Source organism: Melanostigma gelatinosum, assembly GCF_949748355.1.
Source record: "Melanostigma gelatinosum genome assembly, chromosome: 23".
NCBI classification, from domain to species: domain Eukaryota; kingdom Metazoa; phylum Chordata; class Actinopteri; order Perciformes; family Zoarcidae; genus Melanostigma; species Melanostigma gelatinosum.
Window position 1 is genome coordinate 5080002 of NC_136656.1, and position 26528 is coordinate 5106529.

General features: G+C 45.7%; 1 protein-coding gene across 1 annotated transcript; it reads right to left on the bottom strand.

Moving 5' to 3' along the window:
• Window positions 1-380: 380 nt before the first annotated feature.
• poln (polymerase (DNA directed) nu) lies at window positions 381-26437 on the bottom strand (the record flags this gene model as incomplete). The annotated part of the gene is made up of 26 exons (XM_079295866.1): window positions 381-473; window positions 760-821; window positions 976-1043; window positions 1313-1391; window positions 1577-1687; window positions 4820-4951; window positions 7526-7608; window positions 8452-8563; window positions 10525-10597; window positions 12412-12474; window positions 15936-16001; window positions 16903-16959; window positions 17226-17282; window positions 17513-17608; window positions 17779-17862; window positions 20865-20929; window positions 21084-21144; window positions 21234-21293; window positions 21408-21544; window positions 21667-21779; window positions 21941-22110; window positions 22211-22337; window positions 22733-22832; window positions 24272-24661; window positions 25566-25798; window positions 26310-26437. 26 exons carry the CDS (start codon window positions 26435-26437, stop codon window positions 381-383), a joined length of 2820 nt encoding a protein of 939 aa, XP_079151992.1.
• Between the last annotated feature and the right edge of the window lie 91 nt (window positions 26438-26528).

Genomic DNA, 26528 nt, shown 5'->3' on the forward strand with positions numbered 1-26528 from the left:
CTCTCAATTTCTCAAGAAACAAGGCAGAGAAAACAGCGTTGGTCTTAACAGGAGAGTGTGAATACGGAGGAGGAGGAGAGTAATCTAGACTGTGGCTCCTGCCGTTGCCCCCAGATACGGATGGAGTGAAAGCAAAAGGAAGCTGCAGCTGCCTGGTTTCCATGGCAATAAGGATGCAGGACAAGCGAAGAGAACGAGGGAGAGAGAGAGAGATGGACCGAGTGGAAAAGAAAGAGAGAATATGAGAAGGTAACGAGTAAGAAGAAGAGGCAGAAAGATGAGAACAAGAGGGAGAAAGAGAGAGCAGAGGAAGAAAAGTACAAAGAGGAGGTGAAAGGGGGGGGTAGAGAGAGAGAGAAAGGAAGGGAGGGAGGGAGGACTCAATGAGAGGGAGAAGGAGACATTGTGGGGATATTTAGCTCAGACATGGATCCCCAAGACTTGCCACTGGAGACCGCCACCTTCAGGGGGACCTGTAAAAAAACACACGCGCACACACACACACACACACACACACGCACACACGCACGCACGCACACACACACACACACACACGTACACACGCACGCACACACGCACGCACGCACGTAGGAAAAGGTGTCAGTGTGTCGTTCATAATGACCTACATTGATTTTCACTCACATAACTCGCCGAACAGAAGAGCAGCAAGAAAACTGATTGAAATGAAAGCTATTATTTTGAAAAAACTGACACGAACATACGACTGAATCACTTTCACTTCTGGTTCCCTTTACACACCTGAAGATGGACTCCGAGGTGGTCTATGTGCTGAAGGGACTCCATGGTGCTCCTCACCAGACCTGCACACCAAACAACATGTATGAATTATCATAGCAGTGCCCAAAACAAATTTACTTTTTTATATACAGTATGTAGAAATACATGGTGTCATAGCAACAGAACATTAGTGTCTTTGATATGAGTTGTAACGAATATTGGAAGTTGCAAATTCACCTGCAAACTGATCCAGCTGGGAGTCCTCCACCTCGTACAGAAGCTCATCGTGGAGCTGTGCTACCAGCCTGCAGTTACAAAACACATTCAGAGATACACAACACATCAAACACTGCTCGAAGATTCCTTTAAATTCGTCCCTCCCGTACTTTGCATCCTGCTCTCCCAACAGACGAATTTAATTCTGGTATATTTTGGCTCCTGGCTTCGAGTGTGTTTACTCGAGCTAAATGTTTGGCGTGTAACAGCAGCAGAGTCAGTGTGTACTTTGTAGTGAAGGAGAGGTGTTTGTAATGTGAGCGTCTTCAGTCAGTAGCGGCACGTTTAGAGGTTGTACCTGGCAGAGAGCGAGCTGGAGGAGGAGACCAGGTTGAAGATTCTGATCATGGCCATCTTACAGAGATCAGCAGCAGAACCTGCACACACAAACAAAATCACACACACGTCTGCTGGAGTCCAGAGGATGAATGGAGTCGATGGATGTATGTTCAAATGATTTCCAATGATTTTATTCACAAACAGCTCATTTCTATCGACTCTCAGCCACTTCCTGATCATTAGAAGTGAGATATTTTGGTCACAGACCTGTCGGTCGTCCTACCTTGGACCACAAAGTTGACTGCCTGCCTCTCCGCCTGCATGCGGACGCTCCAATCAGACGAGTTGATGTTAGGGAGGGTCCGTCGACGGCCCATGATGGAGAGCACGTAACCTAAAGAAAGATTTTAAAAAAACAAAATCAATCGTCATCATTCTGGACACAATACATGATCGTGCCGTCAGTCAAGTTTGATCAAATCTGTCCATAAGGGAAACCGAGCTTGAACTACAGCTATGCCACGATATAATACTGTATATATATATATATATTTCATAAAATATGTTTTTTCTTTAGAATCAAACAGAAGCCAAATATAAGTTTACATATGAGGTGTACACAGGTATGTTTACATTTTTTTGACATTTTTCAGTTAAAGGAGGATGCTTGAGGATGCGTGTTCAAAGCCAAGACAAGTCCAGGTCAAAAATAAGTAATAGAATAAGTAGAAAAACAGTGTGGGCCACTGTACTACTTTTACGACTACGTTTCTGAAGCATCTCACTCCTTCCAGTCAGCGTGACTCATCCACAACGACACGCTGAGAACAACTAAAGCCACAGAGTGACGAGAGGAGAAGAGTTTCATGGAAAGCCGTTCGTTGATACAGCGTTATAGGTGTTTATGGTAACAGCAGGTTTACGATGACACAAGCGTGCACACACACACACACACACACACACACACACACACACACACACACACACGCACGTACACACGCAGTTATCCACATGATTCACATACAAAAGCAAAGAGAAACACCCCTCACATTCCCAGTACAGTCAAACAAACACACACACGGGAAGGCAACACAAGAATGTGCAGTGACGTGATATGCACACGATACACAAACACACACATGATCAAATGCAGGTATGGCACGCGCGCACACACACACACACACACACACACGCACACGCACACACACACACACAGTGGACCAGTACATTCCAGCAGCTGGACAATGGAGCGGGCTTTGCAGCTAAATCCCTCTAGTGTCTCTTACTGTGAGGAAAGCCAACCAGGGCACGAATCCTGAATGACCCTCTTCCCAGAATACACACATACAATCACGCACACAAGCATTAAATGCATAGCAAATGAGCGCACAACAGATAAGTGACAAAGACATTTCTGCTCGCTGTGAATTGACCCATGACACATGCGTGTGACCTTTTCACCAGGAATGTGACCGTTGTTCCGGGGTCCAGTGACAAGGATGTGAGGTCTACAACGTACTCTCCAGCGATTGACATATTTGGAAACAAGTCGGAAAGACGACCTCATCCCCTTTTAAGTTGATCCCAAGGTTGCTTCATTACAAATCACGCTGTTATGAGGCAACATTATACTTCATTCAGAGTCCTGCTTCTACTGGATTGGTGAATGTGAGTCCAGCAGTCGCTCTCTCTTCGATGTATTTTCCCACCATGTTCACCAGCAACAGCTTGGTCCTGAGTAGTGTGCAGTTGGGCTTTAGAGCTTTTTCACTGCAAATAGCTGCCTGCTTGCAGCTGAAAACGATGCTATGAGAGTAGTGAGAGTGAACACCTGAGCAGTGACAGCTAAACGATGACTAAAATGACTATAAAGCCAAGCGGAGCTGCAGATTCAGGTGTTATTGTAGGAAAATCGATTAAAGCCGTCCACGCAGTGTTGCTTCCATGATGGAGCGTAATTGTCTGAAGCAACAGCTGAACAGCAAATCCCCCTTTTTTTAAATTAATGACAGGGCTTTGCTAGCTCCACTGTGTGCAAAAGAAACATCTGCATGTGCACGGACGATTTGCGTGAGAGCCAGAGTCTGTGAGTGTGAGCACAGCAGGCTGTTTGCAGATCTGTGCAGATCCAAGCTTCCCCGTGTCTGCTGTGGCCTTCAGAAGACCTGTTCTCATCGCTGTGATTCCCCCTGTTGTTTAGAAAAATGTAAAATCCTCCTTCGCTCCTGGTCCTTTTTTTTAATCTCAGGCAGTCTTTACAAGTGAAGATACGGCATTCATCTCCAGAGACGGGCTTACCCAGAGCGGTGCCGTTATCTCATTTTAATATCAAGGACTGTGGGTGTGGATCATTCAGAGGAGTGCGGCCATGGCTGCTATGTCTGTGAGGGGATTATTTTGTAGTTTATATAATAAAAACTATCACAATAATCCTGTTTCAGTCCTCATCTTTGTCCCATTCCTCCTGTGTAGTTTCATTTGTATTCTCCTTCCTCCCTTACATCTACAGACATTTTCCTCTTTTCTCCTCTCTCTGCTATTACACCCACACTGTGATCCTGACCTCACCTTCACATTGAGCCTTTCCAATTCATTTCCTACAAATATGACAGTCGCTGAGGCTGCACTGTTCACCTCAGCGCTGCTCAGCCTGCCAAGCATCCAGCACAAAATGTCGCCGTATCAAATACCAATCAACTACAGACTCAGGGAGGCGCAGAGTGGACATTAATCTCTGCTGCCTGAGTCACAGTACAGATGAAACAGCTAGAGAGTCTGGTGTGCTACTGTAAGTCTCCATATTTTATCTGTCAGCTACAGTACGATTCTGCTGTGGAATGAAGGGAGAGACAAACGGAAAAGAGGGATAAACAAAGAGAAAGAGTGAGACAGACAAAAAGAGTGTTGGGCGTGCAGTTTTTGGTTTCTCCGAACCGAAGCTTTGCGGCTTGGTTTTAACCCAAACACTGGCCTCCAGGTTGAAGGTTGGAGGGTCTGTTTTGGCGCAGACTGACCTCATCACTCGGCCTGTCGACACCGGCCTCATGTACGGTGTGCAATGAGGGTTAAAGTGCAGACTTTACACTATTTTGTGTGAGCTTGTTTAAGTCTCAGGTGTGCTGTGTGGGCAGTTCAGCCCGAATATAAATAGTGTCCCGTCTGAACCATCAGCCCTGAACCCCCCCACCCCACACACACCTCGTCCCCCTCAAGTATTGACCCACGGCAGTTTGTCTCATTCCTGCCAATGCAAGCACATCTTCTTCTTCCTCAGCCAAACACACACAGGAACACAAACCCATAGAGAGCGTGGGTGCAGGCCCAAACCCAGACACACACACACTTGCTATATTTGTGGGAACATTTAGCTGACTTCTGTTTGTAATCCTGAACATTAACCCCTCATTTCCCTTATCTTAACTTTGACCCTAATCTATAATCCTATAAATAAACATTTTGCTCGTCTAGATACCCTTGACGTAATGCTTCATGGAGGAGACAAAGGGGAATTTGAATGTACGCAGACCTTGCTTGTGGCACTGCTGGATGGTCCTCTGGATGAAGGCCTGGACGTCTCTGTAGGTCTGCAGGAAGCTGTCCTGGAACCGGCTGGCCTGCTCAGCACTCACCCCGAGGATCCCCGACAGACGCTCGCGACCTGCAGAGAACAAAATACAAAATATGACTCACTTGTATTCAACGAGGCAAGCCTACATCATGGAGAGAAGTTACAAAGGAGACATTGATCAAAGAAATGCGATACAACTTAGTTAATTAGTGAGTTTAGGAGGTGGCCTTTGGACAGAACCAGGCTAGCTGTTTCCCCCTGTTTCCAGTCTTTGTGCTAAGCTAAGCTAGCCGGCTGCTAACGGTATCTTTAAATGGCATCAATTTTTCTCATTTGTCTCTTAAAAGGTAATTTCCTAAAATGTTGACCTATTCATTGAACATCAATATTCTGTGATGATCTGTATTGTGAATGACCTCATTGCTCAAGAGCTTGAGCTGACAAATGAGCAACCAGTGAAAACATCCTTAATCATGACTGATTGAAGAGTGTGAAGAGAGACGGGAGAGGCTGGAGGAAGAGAGGAAAGTTGAAAGGCAGCAAATGAACAGAGGACAGACTTCACCAGCAGGTACAAGAGAGGAAGAGAACCAAGAGCCTAATGAAGGGTGAAGGAGAGAGGAGGCAGAAGAGGACAAGATAAAAGGAGGGGGGACAAGGATCAGGGCAAGACTGCAAGAGCTGTGTCTATGTGTGTGTGTGTGTGTGTGTGTGTGTGTGTGTGTGTGTGTGTGTGTGTCTATGTGTGTGGTTTGGAGCTCTGAGGGGTGTGTGCTCATGATGTGTGGTTGGTGAAGAGTGTCGTCATGCCAAATAGCTGAGAGCTGGTGGGAGGGTTAGCAGTGAATGAATGTAGAACACTTGTATTCATACAATTTATATGAGATATACAGTAGATAATGACAAAATAGTTTTTTTAAATTAAGATGATTACATACAAATGTCGCTAACATGGTTAGCATTTTTGGAAAGTCAGCCCGAGAGCAGAAGATGAAGACATCTGAACAGATCTGAGTCGGCGTGTCTGCGTGTGGCTGAAATATGTCGGAACAAAAGCCCTCAGCGATGAGGCTTGTTGTGTGTTTTTGTGTGATACTGAGCATGATATGAGTTTACTTTATGCAACAGGGACAGAGAACGAGAGGAGATACCAGGGTGTAAGAATAAATCCACACACTATTATCTTTTGTGATAATGTATTGATTCTAAAAATAGTTTCTCGTCAAAGATATGTGGCAGAAAGTGGCTCATGTTGTACAAAAAGTTTTGCTCTTATGTATCTAGTCCCTCCGTCTCAAAACTACTGCAAAAACACTGTTGTAATGCTAGTTTGATTATTTTTGTAAGGTCACTGACGTCCTTCGTTGACAAAAATACTAATCTGTTTCCTATGATGCCATGAATAGAGCTTCAGTTGACCTCAATCGTTTCTATTTCTTTGCTTTTAATTGTCCAACTGTATACGTCTGTGTGTGTGTGTAATGTATGTGTGTGTGTGTGTGTGTGTGTGTGTGTGCGCCCCCCCCCCCCCCCCGGCCTGATTATTGTCTCGCAAAGCTTCCTTTTAGTATCTGGTATCCATGGCAACGCATCCTTTCCACGAAGAGCTGTCTGTCTCTGCTGACCAGGAGTACCCCCCCCTCCATTACTCTCTGCTCCACCACCTCCCCCGTTCGTCTTTGCTTGTAGCCCAGGTTTCCTCGCTCACTCCCTCGCTCTCTTTTACTCACTCCATATTTCCCTGCATGTTTAGCTCTGACCTCCCCCCCGACTCCCCCTATGTTTCAAATTAATAGCTCGTACACATTGCCCATTTCGTTGGCTGTTGCAGGTTCATTGAGTTTCCTAGGACTGACTCATTCATCAGTGTGTATTGCTTTTCTCCCGCTGAGCTGTAGAAACACCACAGAGCACATCATCAGCTTGAAGAACATCACATTTCTTTTGAGCTCTTGAACGCACACTCGACCCAAAGGGAGCGATGGCCGCGCTTTGTACTCAGAAGAAGCTGTAGCTCCACATACGCATTTAAACCCGGACACTGGCAATAAAACCTGATGAAGAGTGCAGACTGACCGTAAAAACCCTCTCTTCATCACAGGTGAAAGCACAAACGCACATGTAAACACACGGCCAAACACACGTCCACACCTGGAACATCTTAAACCCACCGCCAATGACTACCCCACTAATCTACCATGTGTGTGTGTGTTCACCACAGCATGCAAATACATGTGTGAGAAACATAAATGGGTCACCGAGAAGTATCTTTATGGGCCACATGGGCGTAGTATACATTCATCTTCCCCGCTCTGTTTTTCTATTTTTATCTCCTCCCCCCTCGCTGTAGGAATCAGGAATGAGATCAAAGCAGGAAAGAAATGCTGTCCCCAGCAGAAATCACCGGGGCGTCTTTGCGTGCGATAACCTAAATCGTGCGTAGGAAATTCAGTTTGTTTAATCTCTGAATTATCTCCTCTGATAATGCGTTTACCCTCTTCACACAATGAACCACTTGGATCTGAACCAGGTGCTAAATGACACTCAGACCCATTGCTTTGTCATTCTGAAACAATACAGGTCAATTGTCCTTCTGACTGATGAATATCTGTCTCCATTATGGTAAATCAATTACTAAATGCCCGTGTGTGCGTTTGTGCTCACCGGCCCCGTACACAACAGAGTAGACGATGCGTTTGGCGTGTTCCCGATCCTTAGACGTCACCTCACCCTCACTCACCCCCTTCCTGAGTGACAAGGATGAGAGAGACAGTGTGTGACTCTATGCTAAAGGAAAATATACAAACATACAGTATTGTATAGTGGGCCACAGAATAATGTAGAGGTCATGGTACAATCCAAAATGAAGGTGTTTTTAAGGGAAACGTGCAATTAAAGTCCTTGCTTGATAAAGTTCTCACATTTTCATATATTCGATTACTATTTCCGACCCTTAGGGGAGGATTTCCACAGAGAATTGAGAGAAAATTGTGTGGAAACAGTTGCAAATGCAAGTATGATGAATGTGCATGTACGATAAAAGTCTTGTTTGGATGTTACTCCCCCTTGATTGCTGTCAGGGGGGAAAAAGAGAAGGTAAAATGTGACACAGAGAGGTAGGAGGCCGAAGAGGACAGCAGGGATATGAAGGTTAAAAGGACATGAAGTAATAACTACATACAGAGACAAGGGGAGAGAGCCAGAGGCCGGGATGGACGGGCGGAGACAGTTATGTAATGTGACTGGTAGTACTGGGGAGCAGACAGGGTGGGATGGCGCGTCTGCAAAGTGGCATTTCTAGAGGGGCTGACTGGGAGCTGCCACTGCTGATCAGTGTTGAGAGAATCTCCTGAGCATGTCGTTGATGGATGTCCACACTGGATGTTCACTGCCCCCTGCTGGAGAGGCATTTATCCACTGGAGACTTGTTTAATTGCATGAAGTTAGGTCATCAGGAGAGAGGGAGAGAAAAACCCTGTGGAGCGTCAACACTCACCTTGGCATGGCGATCAGGGAAGAACCAGAGAGTGTGAGTGTGTGTGTGTGTGTGTGTGTGTGTGTGTGTGTGTGTGTGTGTGTGTGTGACCTACCACTGAGAGGCCAACATGGTAAAGACGTCCACCTGTGGGTTGATGAAAATGCGGAGCAGCTCAGGGTCAGAGGAGAGGTGAGCCAGCAGACGCAGCTCCACCTGGCAGAAGTCTGACACACACACACACACACACACACACACACACACCTTAATGACACACAACTCTAATGTCCCCTCCAAACTCATCACGACACTGGCATTTTTTTTTCATGTTTTGCGACTATACAGTTTGACGTAGTCACACACACACACACACACACACACACACACACACTCACACTCACTTGTATCCACACTCACAAAGCAACTGCAGTACATTCTATTACTTTTCATTTCACACATCTCTTCCTCCGCTCGGCAGCTTCAGAATCCAATTACCGGTAAACCCGGAAAAGAACGACTTGAAACGGACGGCGGGACAATTAAGATTAAGAAGGTTTTTGGTTGTGATGAGGTGAGGAAAGGGAGCTTCTAAAGATATCCTCCCATCAATGTTTTATGAGTCAGATCACATTTCCTGCAGGCATGGCCGGCAGCTCCAGAAACATATTGCTGACCAGGGTGTGTGTGTGTGTGTGTGTGTGTGAGAGAGAGAAACAGTGTGTGACTGAAATAGAAAAGGAAGAGCGGAAGAAAGAAAGTGTGTGTTTGAAACAGAGTACCGGTATTAATATGAGACCACATGAGAAGGTGTGATCTTGAGTTTGAGAGAGTGTGTGTGTGTTTTCCTTGCATTGATCCATACAGGAATAACTGCGACCTACAGTCATCTCCTCTACAGAGTAACCCTTAAACCGGATCAGTTCACTGCCATTGATGCTCTTAACACTGATGTATCTGTAAAGAAAACACTCATTCGTTGTAGCCTAGAGGAGAGCTTGAGACCGGACTAGAACCATCAGAAACAGTTGGTTCTTGCTCCTGCAGTTCTTTGGACAGCGCACTAAGACATCGGGGGGACTAAGCCGTGCCTCATGCATATTTAATGCAGCCACAGCACCCCGAGCAGCCCTCACATGCATAAACATACTGTACGGCAAAGCATGACGCTTAAGAGCTCGACTAAGACCTGTGCATTGAGACGATGAAATGTGGGCGGTCTACAGAGGCTTCCAGGAAGGAGGATTTAGATTTAGGTTAAACTGGACTGTGAGAGTCAGGTCTACCATGAGAAATGTATGCTGTATGTATTTTTTCTCATTGTCTGTTATGGACTGAATGAAAAACATTGAACGAAAACAAACTGGTTATGAGTGACTTAGGCCTGCGTTTGTTCTTATTTTGGCTCGACTCTGTTTCCTCTTTTCAGCTCCAGCCTCCACACGAAGCACGCATCTCCCAAAGGAAAATAACATTGACTACTGCAAATGTTTAAAACACACTCTCACTCACACACACACACACACACACACACACACACACACACACACACACACACACACACACACACACACACACACACACACACACACACACACACACACACACACACACACACACACACACACACACACACACACACAGCAGGTCCAGTTTGGGAAGGACATCGGAGGACATGAAGGGGGTAACTTGGCTTGGTTGTTTTCATGGCAGCCTGGCCTGAGTGTGGTTGAGGTGTGGTTGTGTGGGCCTGCGTTGGTGAATCTCTGCCATGCTGTGTGTGTGTGTGTGTGTGTGTATTTGGGATCCTCGCTCTCCCGTCCTGCTGCTGTCCTCCCGCTAACCCTGGTTACGTAAGTGACACACACTGTCACACACTGTCAGGGCCAGCAGACACTCCCAGGCTGACAGTGTCCCAGCTCTCCACTCGGTCTGTACAGCATGGACCCACGTTAAGAGGGATCTTTAAGTTACAAACTTTAAATTTACCTCTCTTAGAGATAAAGGACCCAAAAAGGTTATTCCTGGAAGGCTGAGATTGTAAGGCTAACTCTTTAGGAGCCATTAGAGGCCTGAGACAGTTAGACAAGGATCCCATGGCCCGGACCACACTGCCAGCATGAGCATGTGTGCTCTTTATTTCGGCGGCCATGTTAACATGTTAGCCAAACAGTCTGCCTCATTGCCTTACCTGCAGCGAAAAAAGTCCATCCATCCTGAGGGATGAACATGGCTCGAGGATGAACAGTCACCACCTCCTCCTCCTTTCCTGCGGGGACCAAACACAACCTCAGTCAACGCTATTTCAAAACCATCATATGAAAGCTTGTGATTGTGTCGTGCTCCATCACTTCTCACTTCTGTTATTGGAAGCGCTGGATAGAGGAATTAAATCGACCTTCCACAAATAAGCAGCATATGGACGTCTTTCACAGCACATTTTAAAACTAATTTACAGACCAGACGTGCAGCACAGCGCAGTGATTTAGCTCTGGTATCCTGAGTGTGTCTGGCGGAGGGAAAGAAACACAGACAGCGAGCTGTGGGGACCGTGAGGAGCAATAAAGAGCGATAACACCGACATCTGACTTAATGAGCAGTTAAGTTATGAAGCCGCAACGCCTCATTTAGAGGCGAATCACAATCCAATCAGGATCAGTCCGTGGCTGCACTCTCTGCTGTGAGAAGCTGGACGGGAGCGCTGACTTTAGTGCAGAAATTATGGGCAACAATGAACCGTTCACACGTGCACTCAGTGTAATCAGTTGTGATGAGGGCCTCTCGCCTCAAGACACAAAGTTATAATTAATACATGGAAGACAGAGAGAGAGAGAGAAGGGATGGAGCCGGGATAGAGAGAGAAGATTTGATGACGAGGAGCTTTGGGGATCTGAGTAAAGAGCACAGCCTGTATGAAATACAAATGTATTCAGAAATAGAGCCATAAAGCCTGAGGGTTCTGATGTTTTATTCACCCCCCCCCCCTCCCAAAAAGGAGGAAACATTGTTTTTGTGTCCTGTGAATGGGACACACTGCCAGTGAGACCATGACAAGGCATTCCTCATCAGAGGCCGATCATTTGTCAACCCTCGTCTTTGAGATACTCATTTAAATTACAAGACATTAAACTTGTATTCACATGACTTGGAGCGAGTGACGGACTCAAATGAATCACAATGTTGTCGTAATAAAACTGAGGTGGAGCGCTCAAGCAACTGGCCCACAAAACGACGAGTCAGGCTGTTTTTATCAAAGTGTCGGCGTGGCAGTTTTTATCAAATGATGACTGTGTGCAACAAGGGCCAGTAGAGGAAATTAAAACGTTATTCAAAAAGAGGAAGGATGACAAGAAGACGGCCGATGAGAACAGAGAAGAAGCGGTGGGGGAAATGATCATATCTAAGATTGCCAAATTTATGCTCCATATGGATAATGTTCTCCCCGAGCTGGAGAAAACCTTCTACCTCATGTTTTGGTACTTGCTGTTACATACGTGATCAAGGAAGAACAGCTGTTCATGTTCTCAGATGTTTTTAACCGGCTCTGTATCTATAACGGCTCATTTTCACAATGAATCTTGGGACTTTCTTGTTCATTCTTTTTCAAACTGGCGTAAGCTTATAGCAGCTCCCGGTTCTATTTTAAAACACATCATGTCCCGATTTAATCTCCTTAATCCAGCTTTAAGTGTCATTTTCACATGTAAAATTGTTTCGGTGTAAAGGCAAAACAAATGGTTGATTGATGGTTCATTATTTGATCTTGCATAAGCAGGCTGAGTAGGCCAAATGTAACATATTTCATGACGTTTTTTATAACTATACACGCTCAAATGGGTGCAACCGAAATAAAGTACATAAAAGAAGAAGCCACAGTAGATATGGAGGAGACCCTTTTAGTGACCGGCCCTTTGCCGCTGCACACTTTTATCCTCCTTATAAAGCCTCTTTTACTAGCTCGCTGCTCATCACTTTTTGTATGGCCTGAGAGACGTCTCCCTCGCCCCCCCCCCACGACATTTATCACTGCCTCGTTCTCTGCAATGTGTGGGAGGAGTGTGTGTGTGTGTGTGTGCACATTACCTTGGACGTACTGCTTCCTGGTGATTTGAAGTGGCTGTCTCGGCAGAGCCTGGAAGTTCTAGTTATGGAGAAAACACATGTTGTTAGCCTGCTGGAGTACAGCGTGTAGTTTTAGATAGTTGTACTGCAAACTCATTACTCTACAGAAGCGGGTCTTCCTAATGTCAACGTAGTGTTCCGTCCTGTGTGGAAACCTAAATAAACTAAAGGTCAGATGTATTTATCTGCAGCTACTCCCAAACCAACATATAATGCAAGAAATGGGTGCAATATATATGTATATATATATATATATGTGTGACATTTACTGTAAATGGCAATGGCTACTTTGGAGAAAGCCACCCCCAGATATACACCTTAAAATAGGAGCAGCCTGATGCTCACTGGACTCCTGGCTCAGCCTGCATCGACCAACCGAGTAATCCAATACGTTTTTTATATAGACACACACACACGCACACACGCACACACACACACACACAGAAAATTACACGTATGTTGCATTTTTCTGCTCGAAGGAGGAAAAACGGGAAAGGTGATAAGGCACACCAGCTCTCTCTCTCTCTCTCACACACACACACACACACACACACACACACACACACACACACACACACACACACACACACACACACACACACACACACACACACACACACACACACACACACACACACACACACAAGAGAGAATAATAGAGGGAAGACAAAAATGGTTCACACTCAGCGGTTCCATTTTAATCCCCATTAATCCCACTGTATCCACCATTTCAAACACACATGCACACTCAACAACTCAAGGTGTGTGTGTGTGTTTACGGATGGTAAAGGCTACTATCAAGGACGTCCAGGACCCATTAATCACTGTGTACATGGAACATGCACACACATATACACACACACACACATCGTGCCTCATGGTCAGAATTGAAAAATGCATGTTTGATTTGACCCTACAGTGGGTGTGTATGCTCGTGTGTGATCCAGAGAGAGAAAACAGCTCTCTGCTTCATTCATTATTCAGCAGAGGGAGGGAGGGGAGGATGAAAAAGACAGGACTGCAGTGGCAGGGTGTGAACATCAGGGAGCCACACACACACACACACACACACACACACACACACACATACACACACACACACAGTACATGAGATGTGCGTTTGGGGCGGAGTGAATGAGAAAAGATGGGGGGGTCTTGCCCTGTGATGTGACAGGTGATTCAGTGTGTCAGCAGCGAATGCTAAGCCTTCCCATCATGCACAGGTTTGCAGTGACGACAGCATAAATCAGTACGAACGAACACACACACACACACAGTGCATTACAGAAGAGACACACAAAAAGGTCCACAGACAATACATTTAGTTGCCAGCTCTCTAATTCTTGTCAACAGCTTCTGTTGATCATTGTTATGCACCAGTGAGTGTTGCCCTGTGTTTTGATATGCAATCAAAACCTCCAGATGCTTTTAAAGAGAAAAGTCAGATGTGAGCATGTGAAAGGAGAGATGGGAAGAAGGGAAAAGACAAAGGCCTCATAAAGGCCTGATAATGAACCTGCAGCGGGTCTGTGCGACGAGCATTGGTTAAAACATTCATGAGGGCTTCGTTAAGGCTACTTCATTTGCAGGTCACTACACTATCACTTAAAGTATCAATTAAAGGGCAGGTTTTTTTTACACACACGTATCGTCAGTTCAAATTGCGACACTATTAAGGGGGTAAATGTGAGGGAAAGAGAAAAAGAATATTCTGAAATAAAGCATCATGTAGAGAAGGGAAGAAAGACCAAGAGAATGAAAATGAAACTTGAGAATGAAACCAGAGATAGAAGATGCTGCAGCTGGAGAGCAGGAAGCTGATATTGTTGCTCCTTGCAGGTATAAGAACGGATGAGGCAAAGCTGCACCTCCAAACTCAGCACCGGTTTAGCTTTAATCCAGGCTCCCCTTTGTTGCTGCAGTCTGGCTTCACCTCAAATGAACCCACAACAGATGAAAGCTAAAACCCTCTGCAGCACTCCTCATTTGAATGTGTGTGTGCGTGTGTGTGCGCAGAGTGGCAGAACTGCAAAACTATAAAGTGCAGCTTTAAGTGGTGGGATGCAACATGTTAGCGATCACTGAGTGCGTCAGCACATTGTAATGAGAATAATTATGAGTGAACTTAACGTAATAAAAAAATGATTCATGATTATCTTTCTGTCAATCCACGAATCAAATATCTATTTCAGCTCGGTAAAACATTTACCTGCTACATTTATTTTCACTTGTTGTCATACTTGTTGTCAAACAAACTACTTGTATTGAGGTATTGTGTAAGAAAAACAATCCAACAAATCCACAACCACATAATTCAGTTTTAACATGAGGGGAGCACTCGGCATACAATGGCAGTGAAGAAGCAGTGAACGTGAATGCTAAGGGAGATTAGAAAAGTTCAATGTCTCCAGGTACATATGTGTGTGTGTGTGTGTGTGTGTGTGTGTGTGTGTGTGTGTGTGTGTGTGTCAGAGTAGTGCTCAGTGACAGATCCACTGGACCCTGACAGCTAGGTAATGTCGAAATGAGCTATCGACCGTCCAATACTGAGGCGAGAGAGAGAGAGAGACAGAGAGAGAGAGAGCGAGAGAGAGACAGAGAGAGACAGAGAGACAGAGAGAGAGGATCTGTTTTTTGATTAATGTATTTTTCACCATGTTCTCTCTCTGTTTAATAATTCATGTACTTCTACAACTAGCATTTTACTTTTGCTGATCATTTCATGAATTTACTTTTACAAATTCTCACTATAAATGTAAAAAAAGTCAATCCTACAATACTGGTCAAAACACACATTATTCCTATGGTCTAAATGTTGTTTTTGTAAATTTAAAGATCCTGAATATTATTCATAGATGTTATAAAATGCACAAAGCTACAGTCAAAATACTGGAATACAGCGGAAACTCCAATCATAACACACGACAGGTGAGCGGTACCCTGCGTATAGTAGCAGTAGCTTCACATTGTTCTGCACTCTTGTAAAATGTGATGAGTCATTGTGAGCTGAATAGAATCCACGACCTCAGAGACGCACTGTATCTTGGAGTAGACTTGCTATCCTTCTGTTTTACTTCAGGGATGAAATTCAGCAGATTGATTTTACACATACGGGTAGAAACGCACTCACATAGGCAAAAAACATAAAAACTTTCTGTCAGACACAAAACAGGACAGCCAGCTTCTGTTTTGTTATGATTTCACACACCAGCAAGCAGAAGACGTGTGTGTGGTATTCTCCGATCAGACGTTACGAATAATAGTACATTTACTTTTTGTCAGTTACTTTAAAGTTTTTGCACACTTGTGTCCACTTTCCACACAGCCCGAGGTTCAGCACCACGGATAGCTCCACTGAGTGAACCGTGTTGTCCTGCTGGTGAAACTTAACCCCGATGACTCGTTGTAAGATCACAGAAATAAAGAGAAATAGAAGAAGACAGAGGCAGATGTGTCGGACGGAGGGCGGGTCATACTTACTGGGTGCTTGGCTGATATTCTCCCCGTCACAGCGCTCGTCTGGTTCCATGTAGAGGAAACGTAGCTCTGATACGTTGTTGACAGAGACAGAAAGAGAGTCAGAATAATCAGAGAACCACGATTAGATACTTTCATCACTTAATATACATGTTTCCATGAGTCAGCTATGTGATCAGTAATGTTTCTATATAAGCGAATCCTATGAAAACAACAGCTGTGATCCTCATCGCCATCGTCGCTCTGATTCTGCTTTTGCACCGACGACCGCCAACAGCTTGACGCCCGATTTGAACAAGCTGTTTGTAGAACATAGTGCCGGGTTGAGTTGGTGCAATAAGCAGGACATGCACCCACACGACTGCTGCTCTATTGTGCACTAGAGCACTAGTGCAATCCAGCTGGGATTGTTGCCTAAAAGACCATCAAATAAATCACCTAAATCACCACCATCAGAAGCCATACCAGCTCGAGAGGCAGCCAGACAGACTCAGAGACTGCAGAGTTGAGTAAGCACAGGTTTGACAAACACAAGCTGCTCCTTCAACACAGAGGCTAACAGAGCCCATGTGGAGGGACAGGTGCATCTTCAGTACAGCAGTGGAGAGAAACCGGTGAGATGTTCCTCTATTACGTCGCTACAGCGGGAGCATCCAGGCCTGAGAGTGTTCTCTGCTGCAGGGGTAATGCAATCACACCTTTTAAGGCAGCATGTACCTGTGTGTGTGTGTGTGTGTTGCTGTGCTAAACAAGTATGAATAGCCCACAGCATCACCCTGCTGTTTGCTATTGTAGTGCTGAATAACAGCAGGAGAATGGCTGACATTCCCACCAGCAGGAGCAACGCAACCTTTAAGGAGAAAAGTCTTGAAAAATCCATATTTCAGTTGTGAGTTCTTGTTTGTAAGACCTTCTTGTTGCTGAATGTTTGTACTGTGAATACGTTTACATTCTACTGCTGTAGGCTCACCTTGCTCGCCATGCATGAGAGAATCCCGTCAACGAAAGTGGACTTGAGTTTGTGAACCTGGGGGTTACAATGCAGGCAGTAATTCAAGGCGCTCTACTACTGCACACTTCAGATGAGGCTTCAAAAGGCAGCGCTACACACTGATCCTCTTAAACAGATTATATATGACATGTACTGACTATACAACTCTAACCTTAACATTGGATGTTGCTGTGGAGAGACTGCTCTTCTTCAGGCATTAATAAGTAATGCAAACATTTTGCTAAACAGTGATTTTCACCATCATGGCGCGTGATTAAAAAGCAGCTGAGAACATGACGGACCTGTCTGTACTCCAGTATGATCTTTGGCAGCGGGTGCAGGTCCTGAAGCTGCAACAACTGAAACAAATAAAACATTTACATAATCATTTGGCAACATCTACTTGTTGCTTTGGATGAACTTGGCAACTGTTCATCAAATCCTAAGACTCAACAATGATCCGTGATATGAATTGGATCTGCAGGTGTGTGTATTTATGCGTGTGCCTCTGAAACTTTGATTAGGAATGAGCCGTTTCTTCTTGGATTAAAGGATGAAATCAACACATTTGTGTGTGTTTGTGCCGTACTGCAGCTTCTGATGTTGACTGCTGTTGTTTGTTGACGGTCTTTGGAAGTTTCTTGTTCTCGCAGCGCTCATGGAGGCACAGCTTCTCAAACAGGACCTTCAAACATTGTAAAGCCACGATATATATCCACAAAACATTGAGACATACACGCGGTGCAGAGAAATACACATAGAAACGTGTGCATGCACACAGGCACAATATAGAAAGATGGAAAGCACACACATGCATGCATATGACACACAGATGTACACATAACATGTACACACTGTTCGTAGTTGAGTGTTGCTGGTGACCAGGAAGATTTGTCCTGCTGCTCGGTGAGCCTCCTGCTCCAACTGCTTCATCTTGGTCTGACAGAGTGAGACAGGGAGAGAGGGAGACAGGGAGGGAAAAAGAGAAGATCAAGGTTCATAGCCATGGTACCAGTACTTACTTACTGTTCAAAGGTCTACACCTCAACTTTTTAAATCATGTCAAAAGAATTCCACGAGGTGCATTTCATTCAATCACGATATTTCATATCTTTGTCAGACTTTCTGCAGATTGGCCAGTCTATCACTCAGCGGATGTAAAGTCACTCAGCGGAGACAGCAGAGTCCATTTATGCCAATATGATGAGAGAACTCACTTCTGCAGCCTGGTGACTGTTAGCTTGCCAAAAACCTTTCACGCAAAGTAAATTACTGAACACATTTTGTCAGGCCTGGGTATGAACCCTGCTGTAAAGAGGGGAGGACTGTTATTATGTGTGAGACAGAACTCGTTTCTCCTTCCTTTCAATGGCAAACTGTAATCTGTCACACAGACAAACTAACAACAAACAGCATTACAAACCACACCCCCCCCCCCCACACACACACAGTCCTTAACTGTGTCCTTAACACACGCAGAGAGTGAGACGGGGTTTATTTAACGACTGCTGTGATAATCCAGTCAAATGCGGAATGAACTTTGTGTCTCAGGATGGTCGACACAGGCTGCATGATGAACCCAGCGAGGGAGACACAGCAGAGAGAGAGAGAGAGAGAGAGAGAGAGAGAGAGAGAGAGAGAGAGAGAGAGAGAGAGAGAGAGAGAGAGAGAGAGAGAGAGAGAGAGAGAGAGGCTGTGACGGAGGACACAAAGGTGTGCGTGTGATGAAAAGTCAATGAGAAAGACGAAGGAGAGTAGATGAAGGGGAGGCAGGCAGATAAAATAATTCCTGCTCATACAATATTCAGCCTAAACATGAACATTTTGGGGTTTTTTTTCTCCCACTGGGGTAAGAGCCACACACCAGCAGCTCATTACAAGTCTGACTGAAGTAGAAAACACTTCTTAACAACTTGAGAGGCGAACAAGAGAATGAGGGAAGAGGAACAGGGGCAAGAAGAGAGAAGGGAGGGGAAGGGAAGGGGAGAGCATGGGGGTGATGAAACAAGAGAGAGAGAGAGAGAGAGAGAGAGACCACAGGCAGAAAGCAACAGAGAGAGGAAAAGAGATTTGGGAGGGAGGGAGAAAATGAAAGGGTGTAAAGAGTTGAAATGTGATGCAAATACTTCAGTGAGAAGAAACTGAGAAGATGAAAGTATGGCAGTAATAGATGAGGACTGGGCGGCCGCAGGGGAGAGCTGTGGCTGGACCTTAATAGGAAATAGCATTTGAAACATTGGGCGTTAGAAGGGCAGGAAGGAGAGCGATGAAGGAGAGGAGGGTGGAGAGACAGAGAAAAATAAATGAAAGAGGAAAAAAAGGTGGAGGAGCTCATGGCTGACTTGTACCAAAACTCCAAAAATGTGTACTTCGCACTCTCAGCCCAGAGCAGCCTCCAGACTGCCGCATCAATATTGGATGCTGGCCCTTTGGTACTGTGTTTGACACACACACACACACACACACACACACACACACACACACACACACACACACACACACACACACACACACACACACACACACACACACACACACACACACACACACACACACACACACACACACACACACACACACACACACACACACACACACACACACACACGGCAGGAATCTAATATTTTGGATGAATCGCGGCATCAAAGTGTGGACTTCTCATCCCGTCTGATCTGATCTGAATAGCGATGTCTTAAAAGCACAGACAGAATGCGAAAGAGGTTTATTCAGCGACGTTTGGCCGACTGAATTTGAAATGATGCTGACTGACAAGACAACAAGAAAGAGCTTGTTTGTGAGATGCAGGTTGACGGACAGGAAGGGATCCTCTACTCGCTGTTCAGACGGCTGAATTTGACAGCGCCGATAGAAAGGAATTCAACAGGACATGCGTGAGTGCACTCACAGGTACGCATCACAAAAACACAAGCACACACACACACATAACTCTGCCGCAGTCCGCAAAAACGTCAGTGCCTCAGTATGTGTGTGTTTGTGTTGGCAGACACTGATGCTTCTTCCTGCAGCTAAGCCTCCTGAAGGAAAAAAGAACAGACTCTCCATCCTATTTATAGTAACCCGGCAAGATACCAACACTTTCTCTCCACAACAACACCCCTGCTGGCACTTGCAAGAAGTTGTAATTGGGTTTACGAGTGTGTGTGTGTGTGTGTGTGTGTGTGTATGTTTGTCTTTGACTGCCTGCAAAACTGATGAGGAACGTGTGCGTATTCCCCGAGCATGCACATGCTCACAACATCTGTATGTCTGTCTTTGTGTGTCTCCAGGACTGGTTTTTATCTGTATGTAAACAGGACAGGTCCCGGAGGACGTCCACCCACATCACTAATCCTTTTTTTTCCAGAGATCTCTCCTGTTTCTCACATATCCTCCCACTGAAGCTTTATGTCCTCGGTTCTGGTGGAGACATCGGATATCCAGGCCATGGCGTCCTCTTCTGTGCGCTGCTCATTGTATAGAATCTGATTAGCAACTTGAGAAGCGAGACTGCAGTTGGAGTTGAGAGACGACGTGCAGATTGTTTCACAAGTAGCCGGTTTACAAGCTGTTTTTAGACTAATTACAGTTCGATCAATGCGTTTTGCCCCTTTTTGTGTCTCCACTCAGACAAAAAAATGGAAACCAGAACGCTTCGGATCCCAAAATCTTCTCCCTTTGCCTACAGAATCTACATGTGAAGGATCTGCTGATGGAGATTACCTCTGAGCAGATTTTCTAGTGGGAAATCAACATTCACCGTGAGGCAAACACTGATAACTCCTGGCTGAGAGAGATAAGTCGACTCTGCCGTCAGCCTAATGAAAAAACTATTTTAATCAAGCTGTTCTGCTCTATTTATTAATAACAATCACAGGGAAACTATAAAATACAGTAGCCATGACATTTAATGCTCCACACAGGTTGTTGACGTTGTGCCTCACCCCCAGCAGGTCTGACGTTCTCTTAAGAGCTTCTTTGTCCACGTGGATGCGATGGCTCTCCATGGCTGAAACAAACAACAAACTCCAAGTTTATTTTGGTTATTTTGGGATTTTTCTTCAAGAAAATGGCAGTGCACAAGGCTGACAACTAAAAAGGTTCATAGTATCCCAAAAAAAGTGCTCAGTGTCGACTGGAAAGAAAAGAAAAATGGTTCCCACCTGCCAGAACAGAGATCATGTTCAGCTCCATGTCGGAGTACAGCTCCCACAGCCCTTGGCTCTAGGCACACACAGAGTCGGTCAGGTAATGTGCTGCGTGTCTATACTGTGTGTACAGGTGTGTGTGTGTGTGTGTGTGCATCAACTGACCTGTAGTTTAAAGCATAGCTCCATGTTCAGCCAGTAGAGCGAATAGAGACCTGAGATGACCTGAGAAACCTGAGAGAGTGAGACAGACATGTTGCATCTTCCTTGAGTTCAGGTCTTCGAGACGTACCAGACAATTTCCCCAAACCAGCTCCAACAATGTATACCTTCACTCACCTTCTTGGTGCCCAGGCTAGGTGTCGTATGGGGTCTTTTGCTGTGTTTGCAGAGAAGGTCCGGGTAAGAGGAGGAGGGATTTGCAGGATCCAGTAGCCACGCCGACACCTGTGGGTCCTGGATGCGACAGCCTGCCACTGGAGAGAGAGAGAGGACAGCTCGTTAGGATGTCGAGCAGTATTCAATATGCTGTGCTGGGCACTGATGAGAGGAAATGCACTTTTGGAGATTACAGCACATCTGGAGAGGTGCGCTCTACCTTGTTTCCAGCTGAGCTCTGTTCTGTAAAACTGCAGAGCTGTACGAAGCAAATCCTTGGCTTTATAGCACACCACCAGTTGAGATCTCGATAGCACCTGTAGCAGCATGTCTCTACGGAACACATACACACACACACACACACACACACACACACACACACACACACACACACACACACACACACATTTATGTACTCCTGTTTTAAAAAGAAATCAGTATGAACCCCAAAGCTTCTTTTTTGATGGAAGCAAAAGCATAACACACACACAGACCTAGTAAAGAGCTCCTGGCTCTGGTGTGTGTGTTGCTGGGCCCAGGCAGGTGTGTGCTCTAGTTTTAAGTAGACCAGACTGTCGCTCGGCTCGAGCGAGTCCTCCGGTGTGCCGCCGTCAGGATTGTTCTTCATCAGTACGAGGAGGCCACACACCTCTGGAGCGAGCTTCTATATGAAGGATCAGAGAGGGAAATGAACACGAGCAAACAGTTGATAGAGCAGTGAGCCACAAGAGTGAACGGTTTACAGATACCTGAGCTCTGCTCACCTGTTCTGGGTCTAACTGAGTCGTTCCATCTCGGTACACCAAGGTGAGCACCAGCGCCTCGGTCTTCCCCGCTCTCTCAAGCGTTTGCATTTTCTCGTCTGGGTTCATCTTCCCAGAATCCTTCACTCTGGGGTCAGATGTCAGGGTTGCAGTCAGAGAGCCAGCTTTAGATTGGTTCTGGGGCTCGTTACCCCCGGCCTCCTCGTGAGATATCTTTGGCCCGTTTATGTCCTGGTCAGGCCCACATTTAGCCCGCTTGTGCTTGAGTGGTTTGCCGGTTACAGACGATGGGGTCCTTTTGGAAGCATTCCTAGCTGATTCATGGCATCTGTCTTCCACCTTTCTCTGCCGAATTTGTCGAGTTTGCTTTGGGGCAAACGAGTCTTCATGCATGCCTGACATTATTCCTGATTTATGTGAAGGACTGACTTTATTCTGTGGTTCTGGTGGTTCAGCTGGGGGTTCAGGGATACAGGTCTTGGATCTGGCTCTCCTCAGCTCATCGACTCCTCCTTCCCTTACCTTTTCTTGAGAAGAAAGAGGTGCTTCCCATTTTGGATGCCGCCTGGTGAGGTAGATTTTAGGAGGGTCTGCATATTGGCGCTGAGGTACTTCATGCTTCCTCTTTAAGGAGAAGGAGGGGATGAGGGGAGGATGACGTGAACGAGTTACAGAAGTAAGGAGCTGGCTGTTTGCCATCTCTTTGCTTGGTTTTGTGGCAGGTGAAGCCAAGTCCTGTACTGAGTTCAGTCCAGCAGCAAAAGTGCTGACTAAGCCCAGCACCCCGCTTAAGCTTCTTCCTCTCACATTTCCATTAGCGGCCTGCAGAAAAGCAGAAGTCAAATGTTCTGGTTGCACATAATTAGCACAGAAATGAACGCATGTCTTATCTAATCGCTCCCTATTCATGTGTAGAGGATATACACAATATGTGCAAAAGCACTGAGCGTGTGCACAGGTGAGAGTTGAGACGTTGGGTATTCTGAGGGTTTTCTACGACTACGTGTGAGTTTATGGATGCACAGGATTCTGTATGTCAGCAGCGGGGTGAGGGATTCCTGTGATTCAGCTCCCCGAGGAGAGTCTTCCTCGTTTGGATGTAAACACAACACGTTTTCCTGCTGACAAAGTCATGAACCCCCCCCGAGGGTGCTGTGCTACAGGATATAGATAGAAAACAGAGGCCGGCCATGGCCCGCAGCCCAGTACTGGGTGCAGGAGGGAGGGGGAGAGAGAGAGAGTGAGTGAATGAGCGAGAGAGAGAAAGAGAGAGACCGAGAGGAGAGAGACAAAGAAAGAGGAGAGAGACAGAGAAAGAGAGAGACAGAGCGAGAGAGAAAGAAAGAGAGAGAGAAAGGAGAGAGAGACAAGAGACAGAGAGAAAGGAGAGAGAGAGAGAGAATGGATCGGTGTGTTTGCTGCTGATTGTAGCAGTAAAGGTAAACCCTCTTTCTATCCCTCTTCTCCTCCATCTTTCAGCGTCTCCCACATTTCTCCCCCTGCATCCTTCCTCTATCGCTCTCTACAAGCTATCACTTGTCACACAAGCCAGATTGCTTTCTCTGTGCATCGGGGGAAATAGAAGCCTAATCCCTTTGAAAGTAGCTATTTTAAATGAGAAAAGCCACCGGCATTTGTTTGACACAACTTCAAACGCTTTTGCCCCTCCGGCGCTGTTTTGTCTCAGCTAGCAACTGGTATAAAAAAAAGTCTCCACAATTTTAACGACTAAGTGGCTCCAACAGTTATGCACCTAAATAGAAAAGTACTCTACCACCCTCTAGTGGTGATTAATAGTACTATACTATGTAGTAGTACTACGGTATGTGGTAAAAAGGTGACGTTCATTGTAAACATGCCATACTGCAAACTTTTCTATTTTCTGAAATATTCTAAAAGCTAAAACTCCTTTCTACCATCTCAGCCACCTCGAATACTCTCTGGCAGAGTAGTATTACATGATAACAAGTTGAAAATGGAATATAAATACTACAGAAACCATTCTAAAACGATCACCTTGTAGAAACCGAGATTCAACAGCATCAATAATCCTGCCCTTACCTGTAGCTGTGATCTCATTTTCTTTGTCCACAGGTGTCATCCCAGACTCATGTCGGTCTGCCCCCCTCTCGTCTGGCTCTGTGTCTCCTCCGGGTACCTCAGTGACCGCTCTATCGTCTGTCTGGACATCAGAACAACGGTGCTGCTCTGTCTCCATCTTATCTTCGGTGCTTGCATCAATGTCTGCACTGCTCTCCCTCACGTCTGTTCTTTCCTCGGTGCTTCTCTCCGGGTTATCGGCGGTGGTGTCGCCCGGGACTAATTCGGTGGGCTCGCATTGCATCAGTGGGTTTTCTGTGGGGAGCTCCTCGGCTGCTTCAGTCACAGTGTGACTCATATCCTGAGGGTTTTCAGCTTGGCTCACCTTGTCTTGTCCCCTTTCTACAGATACTGAGATTTTTTGGGGACTGCCAGTATGAGATATCTCTTTATCCTCAATGCTGGGTGGATGTTCAGGTGTATTAAGTCTGTACTCAAAGTCAATATCCTCCTTCTGCTCAGACTTTGCAACCTCAGAATAACAATAGAAGCTTTTGTCCATATCACTTGTAAGTATGGAGTTCAAATTCCTCCCTAAAGTAGTGTTCTCATTGGTTCCCAAAAGTAGAAGTCCCTCCATTTCATTGGCTGGTCTTTTCTCATTGGACATCTGTGCTGTACCTGCCTGCATCATATTTCCTGAATCCACTATCTGCTGTCCCTCTTCCTCTGACTGTACACCTCGATCTTTTCCTCCACTACTGACCTCTTCAGTAGGGTTCAATAGAGAAAGCTTCCACTCAGTGGTGTTTAGCTGCTCTCTGGGGATACTCCAGCTGTCTCTGTTTTCTTTCTGTGCATCAGCTGTCTCCTCACTTGTTTTAAGGGAAGAACAAACTCTGTAACAAGACAATGCATGCCCCTCTTTGTGGGCACTACGGTGCACGCTTGTGGGGAACAAAACCTCATCAGGGACCTCCTCGTCTGGAGAAAGATTGCGGATGAAAGGCGGCCTGATTTCTTCAGTTGAGCTATGAAAGTAAAAGACAGAGTGTGCCAAATTTATAATGCATGCTTTTCACTCACAAAACCAGCAACAGATCATTAATGCATGCTAAACTTCAGCTTTCATTTCTGTTGCATATATGAAATACTCTCAAGCATGTTATATGCATACATAAATGAACGTACTTTCTCCATGGTGTAGCTTGTTCACAGATTCTCTCTGGTATTTGGAGGGACAGGACGGTGCATCTGTTTCTATGGGAGGAAGATGCTTCCCTCTCCTCCTGCTGAGTGAATGACAGAGTCTGACTGGACAGACAAGCAGGGGGTTCGGAGTACTTTCTGTGGGACTGAATCTGTGAGCCCCGATAACGAGACGTCTGCCTTTGGAGTGAGGAATCCCAGCAGGAGGTTTGGGATGACGGGGAGCGGTCGGGCATCTGCGAGTACTGATAACATGCCGAGGTCCAGGAGCTCTGCCGCTGGTCGGAGGCGTCGTGGTAAGAAGTGGGAGAGGACGACACCTGGAGGCTGGACCATGGTCTGAGCCATACAAGGGATTACTTTGACTTTTTCTGTTTTACGCTTACATTAAGTACATTATTATATTATGGCACCAGTACATAAAATCATGTCTCATTTATAAACATGAACTCATGACTATTACATTCAAAATCCAGTGTGAGGTCCTTTTGCCAGGTTTGTACTAATATACATTAAACTGCAGCAGATTACATCACAGGCCAAGATGCTTCTGCACAAATCTGCTCACAGTAGAAATACTATGCTAATAAAATGGATATTCTAACTTAATACAAGTTGTTTTATATCGGTGTGTTGCTGCTACTTAACCTGACGCACCGGTCTGTGTCTCTCTCTCTGCTCTCCTCCTGACTCGTGCTCCAGCTGCTCTGAGCCCACGGCTCCCTCTGGCTGCGATTACTCCTCTCCACTACATACCAAACAAAGGCGATAGCAATGAACTCTCTGGTAACTCAATATATATTAAGTATTACATGACACTATGCTCTGTGCTCGCCCCGACTGACTTTGCCTGTGATCGTAGAAGTAGTTGTGGTTGCGTCTGGCTACATGGAGACTCTGGGCCCGCAGAACAGCCAGGATCTTCTGGGCCGCCTGGGACAGAGGTCCTGAGTACAAGCTGCTGCTAGACTGCTCCATCTCTCCCCTGTCGGCACGCCTGCTACTCTCTCTCTCTCTCTCTAGCTGAGGATATCCGACTCAACTGTCAACGGCCTAAACAGGACAGAGG